This window comes from Engystomops pustulosus, chromosome 5, assembly GCF_040894005.1.
Source record: "Engystomops pustulosus chromosome 5, aEngPut4.maternal, whole genome shotgun sequence".
NCBI classification, from domain to species: Eukaryota; Metazoa; Chordata; class Amphibia; order Anura; family Leptodactylidae; genus Engystomops; species Engystomops pustulosus.
The window spans coordinates 198,307,024-198,315,013 of record NC_092415.1 but is presented as its reverse complement, the minus strand read 5'-3'; the positions used below and the strand labels follow the sequence as shown (position 1 = coordinate 198,315,013).

General features: G+C 40.1%; 1 protein-coding gene across 1 annotated transcript; it reads right to left on the bottom strand.

Annotated features, from left to right (window-relative positions):
- Positions 1–2,348: 2,348 nt before the first annotated feature.
- LOC140133739 (sterile alpha motif domain-containing protein 9-like) lies at positions 2,349–7,789 on the bottom strand. The gene has a single exon (XM_072154307.1). It carries the CDS (start codon positions 7,762–7,764, stop codon positions 3,070–3,072), a length of 4,695 nt encoding a protein of 1,564 aa, XP_072010408.1. The 5' UTR covers positions 7,765–7,789; the 3' UTR covers positions 2,349–3,069.
- Positions 7,790–7,990: the final 201 nt, after the last annotated feature.

The window sequence follows — 7,990 nt, the reverse complement described above, 5'->3', positions numbered from 1 at the left end:
ATTGGCCATGATTGGCCATTCACCGGCAGCGTTGTTAGGTACCGCAGTTGTGGTCGACCATGGCACTTAACAAGTTAACTGCCACAAATCGGTGCAACAACAACAGTTGGAGGTGCCGTGTATGGAGAGAGCTCAGCCTGTGAGCTCAATCCATACAACCCCTGAGCACAACAACGTCACGACCACTTTGCGTAGAATGATGTACTAAGACAGCAGAGGTGGCCACATATTATTGTGAAGACATATTGCCTGTCCTGACACATCTGTGGCCTCTCACTTAGCCACTAGTTTTCTGATGAGTTAAAAAAAACAAAAAAAACTTTGAAACAGCCGTGTGCAAAAGGGGATTTCTATTTTAAAGAGATTTATTCATCAGGTTCAAGAAGTAGCACCACAGTTCTTCTTGATAGTTGGGAAAAATCAGCCACCTACTGATGTTCTAGAAGGTCACTGTCAGGGCAGATTAATATTCAGACACAATAATATCAGGAACAGGTAGGTATCGGGTCACAAGCTCAGGATCCAGGCTCCAAAACGGGGTTAAAACTACAGGATCAGAGTACAGGGCCCAGATCAGGCTGGAAATCAGGTCTTTTTACAAAAATAAGATCATAAATTGGTCCAGACAAACAAAAGTAAGAATTTTCCTCCTGAGGTTTTGTAAGAATTCTGCTAGCTCTACATTTAGTTAGGGTTTACACACTACAGGCAGTCCCTGGTCCCATAGGTTTGTTCTTAAGTTGAATTTGTATGTAAGTCTAAACTGTATATTTTATAATTGTAACCCCAGCAAAAAAACTTTTTTTGCGCCAGTGACAATTGAATTTTCACATTTTTTTAGGATTATCAATAAAGCTTCATTACAGACACCTTACAGCCGATCATTACAGACACCTTACAGCCGATCATTACAGACACCTTACAGCCGATCATTACAGACACCTTACAGCCGATCATTACAGACACCTTACAGCCGATCATTACAGACACCTTACAGCCGATCACTACAGACACCTTACAGCCGATCACTACAGACACCTTACAGCCGATCACTACAGACACCTTACAGCTGATCATTACAGACACCTTACAGCTGATCACTACAGACACCTTACAGCCGATCACTACAGACACCTTACAGCCGATCACTACAGACACCTTACAGCCGATCATTACAGACACCTTACAGCCGATCATTACAGACACCTTACAGCCGATCATTTCAGACACCTTACAGCCGATCATTACAGACACCTTACAGCCGATCATTACAGACACCTTACAGCCGATCATTACAGACACCTTACAGCTGATCATTACAGACACCTTACAGCTGATCATTACAGACACCTTACAGCTGATCATTACAGACACCTTACAGCTGATCATTACAGACACCTTACAGCTGATCATTACAGACACCTTACAGCTGATCATTACAGACACCTTACAGCCGATCATTGCAGCCTGGGACTATAGTAACATCCAGAGACTTCACCAGAGGTCACAGGGGGCAGAGGGGTCCGTCTGTAACTAGGGGTCATCTGTAAGTCAGGTGTTCTTAAGTAGGGGACCGCCTGTATTCTATGTAGATTTCTGCATTTAGTGTGTAGTTACTGTTTAAATTTATGGAGTTAAGCAAGGAAGGGTATGGGGGAAGTACATATGAATAAGCCCTAAACATAACCTAAATGAGCGGAGCTATTCTTCTGTTAGGCAGACAACCTTTTTCCATTATACTCTGTGTATGTGCTGTATTAGCTTGTCTCCTCCTGTGTTTGGAGCCTCCATTAGACCCGTCTCCAGATTTTTCTCCTAACAATAATATTTTTGCATATCCTTACCCAGAATTCCTAGTGAAGCATGCATGGCCATTACGAACCTGTTGTGTTAGAAATTGCAATCAACCAAAAGGAGACCAGAGGTTCATCTTGATTTATTGATTGGATCAAGGAGCATTACAAAGTGATAAAGGATTACAAGACTTCCTATACACGTATATAAGTATTATTCGCTGCCACGACTCCTACAGCATAAATCATGGAGACAAAACAAAGCTTGAGAACAGATCTTCACTTTGAAAAGAAACCATATTGAATTTGTACCTGGGAGAGAAATAGGCGGCCAAAGAAGGACTTAAAAAGATAATAATGTGAGAATAAAAAATCTATCATATAAGAAGGCTAAAAATACCAAAATATAGTTTATGAACAGGTTAACTTGCAGATCATTCTACCAAATTTTGATATTAAATATACATGATACTAGTAAAGAATATACAGTACAGGATTGATGGTATTTCATGTTAAGTTGCCATCAGTGAAATTATTTCATGGTTATAATTTGTATTATATAAATGTTGAGAGAAAAAAAAACAAATGTCCTTAAATTCGCATTTGATGCTTTGGCACAGAATAGAAACTATTTGCACACAATCAGTGGCATAACTTGAAGCTGTCGGGCTCCAGTGCAAAATGAGTACCAGGCCCCCCATGATAATAGATTGTTTATAGTACTAGTCTTCTCATAAAGGAAGGGTACACCATATGGGCCCCCTAGGCCTCTTGGGCCCGGTTTAACCGCACCCTCTGCATCTCCTCAAGTTACGCCCCTGCACCCAATTATATGTTTCCTTATGAATGGATCATTTCTTACATTGTACAATCACATTGGTAAAAGATACCAAATCACGAGCCATTATTGAAATCTAATTTATATACATACAATACAAACTAAAAGTAAATTTTGTGCTTGTGAACAGGGCGCGGCGCAGGCAGCGGTTATGCCCAGTCAAGTGTTGGGGCCCACAGCTGCTGTGGGGGCCCACTTCGTCGAATCTTAGTCTCCAACAGCCTGGAATTAACTGGTGTGGGATAAGGAGGGCAGTATATAATAGATCTATGATGGGGCTAGATATAGTTAAACTACAAGGTAAAATAACCATTACAGGGCTGTTTGGGAATGATAAACTAGGGAATATTTTAGTTTCTAAAGTTTTAATGCCGCCACATAAGTTGACTGCAAAGAGGCCCTCTGAGGCTCTCAGAGCAGGTACAGCAAGAGATTATTTTATATGCTTTCTATGTTATAAGCAATCAGTCCATCGATAGAAAACCCCAAGTAGAAAGAAACTCGCTCAATACTTTTGCCACTTCTGAGCTGCCCGAGATACACAGGACGAACCGGAATATTGACCGAGTTGCCGCACTCCACGTAGATCATGTTGTCTTCAGCTCGGCCTCGTACAAGGAGGAGGAGATCTTTAATCACTTTCTCCTTCCAGATGTCTCCACTTAGCCAGAGAGAATTCAGATCTTGTATTGGTACGTCAGAGAAGTTTTGATCGATTTTTCCTTTGTGGATAAGCCTTTTTAGCCCATTCTTTTTCCCAAGATAGAAATGTGCTAGGGGTTGTTTAGCGTGACACATGTGCCTGTAATTGCCTCTGAAACTTGCTCTCATAGAGTTGACATAATCAGCGATAAGTTTAGAAATGGAATCCAGTTTCTGAATGTTTTGAGGCCAGAAAAGAAGTGCAGCCAAGAAATAGGGTTCTGGATATCTGTGATGAAGTCCAATGTTATTCAAGATCTCCTTAAGATGCTTCTCCAGTGTTTCCAATGGTTTAATTTCATTAGATTTTGGAGAAATGCAATGAAGTACGATATTTGCCAGGATGAAATTTTGTTTGTCTCGCATTTGCATTTCATGTGTGGAGTTCTGTAATAAATAGGTGTAAGCTTTGACAATGCTTTCCACCCGTTTCGCGTCCTTTCCATGGTCTGTGAGGTATTCCAGGATTCCGGAGAACCTATCGGCTTTGAACGTCTCCAAATACACCCTGTACTCCTCTTTACATAGCGAAACCCCCTTCTTCCTTTGGACTTCCTCATTGGTGATGTGCATTAAATCGTAATCGTAGAACTGACGGGTGTATTTTTTATGGTAATCAGAAACTCTGTCACGAGTTTTAAACTCTAAGCTTTCCTTGTTCACAGTCTTCTGTTTCATGTACACAAAATAGTCTTGGAAGAAGTCAAACATTTTCTTTAAGCAAGCTTTGAGTTTCATCAGAAACGGTCTGTGGTTACTGAGAACATTGTTGAACTCCTCATATTCTGTGCTGACATTGTCCACCGAAATATCCCACCTGCCAGACAAGTACTGTCTCAAGTGTTTTCTCGACAGACCGTCATTCGACTTGAACCATGGTATGTACAGAAGAATATCTATGGTGTACAGGCAGACTTCAATCTGGCCCAGATATCCTGCTGTGTTGTACACTCTGTGATGTCTAGAGTTAGATTGCTCTTTTTGATACCTGTCAATTTCGTTCTTTTCCGTTTGTTCTTGGCAGTCCTCAAACGCCTTCGATGCAGTATATGCAGCGGTCAAAAGACCTTCAAGTTCTTCTCCCGATATTGTATTCTCTTTGTTCACTGCGTCCATCATAGCTTTCAACTTAAACTTGTAGATTTGTCCCAAAGTGTCCAAAATAAAGGAATTGGTGGGTTCGATGTGTACTGCCTTGTTTGCCCACTCCAAGGCATCAGTGAAGTTCTTCTCTCGAATGTAGAAGTGTCTTGCCAATGCTTGAACGATGAAGGCATTCTGGGGAAATCGCTTTGTACCTTCTCTTAGAACAGTTTCCGCTGTTGAGTTTCCTTCTTCCTTCTGTATCTCCTCAATTAAAGGAGAAAACAAGGTATCGGTTTCAGCGCCATGTTCCTTTCGATGTCTTGTGACCAACATACTTTGCATATTATCGATTAAAATGGCTCTGCCGATTCCCAGATCATGGAATACATTGGTATGCAACAGGTCCAACATGATAGTGCTCTTCAGTATATTATATGTGCTCTTTAACTCCTCTATACATTGATGTGCAATCAGCGGGTGGATTATACGCAGTCCTTCATATCTTCCATAGTCTTCTACTTCAGTGCGAATTAATATTGTGGAGTAAGGGTGTATAGTTTCCTCAATGCTCTCCTGAAGCCATGGTGTTTTTCTTGCAGTTATACCAAGAAACTCCTCACACATGGACGCGGAAATGGTAGAATCAATCACATATCTGTTCAGAAGGGCAAGAAACGAAATGAGCTGGGCCGTCTTACTTGCGCTTTTCAAGCCTTTTAGAGTATTTCTCACTGTGTTTTCTATATAGGTCTTATCAAAATTGGTTTTCATGATCATGAAAGAGTAGAAATTTTCTGGGGTTTTAAACTGCTCCTTGATTTCTTTTAACTTTGTTACAAATGCTCTTTGTTCTTGTGCAGAAAGTTTGTATGTTAACGCCACACTGTTTGTGCAGTTGGATTTTGCGCTTTTCTCGGGGTTCTGGGATCTCACACAATTCAATATGATCACGACTGGGGTTTGAAATCTTATATGTCGTTCGGCAATTGCGGATTGGATGTTGTCTTGTAAGATAGAAACACTTTCCTCGTCTTCATAGTCATCTACTAAGAGTACGACTGGATAAAATTCCTTGTTACTAAGAGATCCATGAACGGCAAAACTAACCACCTCCTGTGCAACATCTGCAAAGTTATTGATCTTCTTGTTTAAAGTCGCACATCGGAAGGTTTCTCGCAGTTCCCAGAGGACATGCATTGCAGTGGTGGTCCCTCCACATCCAGGGTGGTGAAATAGAGAGATTATTTTTACACTCCTTTGTTTCTCAGACGTAGCCAACGTTTCTATCATGTCTTTCAACTTTTCCTGGATATCTCTCTTAATAAACGATCCAGTGTATTTTTTGTATGAGAAATAGAAATTCCACCATGTTGCTTTCCCTCCTCGGTAAAAATGCTCTTCACGACTCTTCAGAAATGTAGGAAACTCCTCTCTATTACTTTCTATTTCTGTATCCTGACATTCATTCACACAGAGAATATCTATAGATGTCATGAGGTCTTCATCCTTCCTGTGTAATATGGTAGTGGAAGCCCCGTTGGAAGGCAAGAAGCGACTCGCTGACCGAGTAGTCGATTTTAGTCTCAGAATGGTCCCGTTCATATTTTCGACGCTCAAGTTATGAATACATCTCTCTTCCATGTCTTCCTCACTTATTATTCTCGCCTGCATATCTTTCCATCTCTGAAATATTTCTTCACTTCCGCACATACATAGGATGTCAGTCATACCATTAAGTTCCTGAAAGAAGGCACTGAAAACTTCATTCATAGGGTCTACAGGATCTTCAACAGGAGAAAGTAATAAAAACACAACAAGAAATGTCCCCTGCTTCATTACATCTTTCCTGGAGAAAAAAGAAACCAGTTTTCGGACATCGGCTGCTTTCTCCTTCCACCACCTCTTATAATCTACTGGTTGGTAATCTTGACTCTTCAGATCAAGCCGACCATTACAAAAAATCCAGCTGAGTTGTTGATAGAGTTTTAGTTCTTCTATTGTTTCTTGTGCGAAATTTTCCATTTTTTGGTACTGATGAGGAAAATGCAAATTTGGTTTCCTCTTTTCTTCGTAGACTTTACACAAGCCTTTCGTGACCGATTCTGGATCAAAATCGAGAACAGCAAACAAGTTTAATTCCTGGATAAAGCCCAAGTGCTCTATATGAGACTCGTGACATTTATTAGCAACCAGAATGTACCATTTATAGTAAGAATTGTCCAATGAGCCTCGGTTTCCTGTTAGTAAGGAGGCAAGTTTAGAACCATCTTTTTGGTTGCACTTTTGCTTCGATTTCCTCTTGTCTTCTGCTCTCTTTCTATCTTCATCCCTAGTTTTCAAGTCGGAATGAAGTTCTTCCACGTTGGAGTTTTTAGAACTCCCTCCATCTCTAAGAAAATAATATTTTTCTTTTTCTTTTTTCCATGTTTTGTTATCAAAACTATACTGGAATGCACTAAATATCTGTGCCTCACAATGAGCAATATCAGGAACCACATCGACCTCTATTACTACTAAGTCAGAGCTTGTGTTCTGTTCATGGAGGACACTGACAAAACGGGGGCGACGAATGCATTTTTTTGCCAAATGCAATAGATTTTTCTCAAAGTAATTGCAAATCATATCGTCAATATACTTGACATAAGTTTCAGTGTTTACCTGTACACCTATAATTTGCCCATGGGGTTTGTCCCGCACTCCAAAATGGATGGTGCCGTTTGTCCGCGCATTCATACAGGCACATGCAAACCTAAAGACTTCATTACAGAATTTCATCTTTTTATCATTTTGCTTGGCATTTGATGTGTTGGTGAATTCCTTGTATTCATGAATTGGATCGATATAATTAGACGTCCCAGATTCAGGTGGTAGAAAATGGTTTTGAGTATAAGATTTGCTTATATGAGTTGTATCAAATGGGTACGGTGTTACTCTTACACAACTATGACCCTCATCAGAGCTCGTTGCTTCATTGTTTACTGGCTCTTTGTCTTCAGCCTCTTTTAAGTTTACATTATCTCTGTCTGCCTTATTTAAAGGAGTTACACTATTATTGTGCTGTAGTTGTTGCACAGTTTTGATACTTTTAAGGCTTTGTTCAATGTCTTTGGGTTGTTCAATAAGTGTCTTGATACTATTGACTAATACTGAAGCAGGGCCTTTTTTAATTCCCATATCACAGAAGTCTTTTTTAGTTAACTTCTTCAGGATGTTTCCATCTACATCTTCGTTGTAAAGAATTTCTCCAATAGCAGAGCTAAGCTTTAGTTCTCTAGTGACCCACAGCTTCACATCATCTTTTGTCCATTCGTCAACGCCAGCAGGAAGATTTGATGAATCCGCCATTTTGAAATTAAAAATGAAAAACTTCCTACAATATATAAAAAAAAAAAATTAAAGTTAAACAAGGATAACATAATATTCTTAAAGAAAACCTGTCACCAGGGACCTCATTTTTACTAAAGACAGGTTACAGAAGTCCATTACACATTGCACATCTGCATTCAAAACATACTGTTAGGTTGTTTAGATTGTGAGCCCCATGGGGACAGGGACCAATTTGACATGCTTG

Coding starts and splice junctions, on each gene's coding strand:
- LOC140133739 (XM_072154307.1), bottom strand. CDS start 7,764: ATGGCGGATTCATCAAATCTTCCTGCTGGCGTTGACGAATGGACAAAA.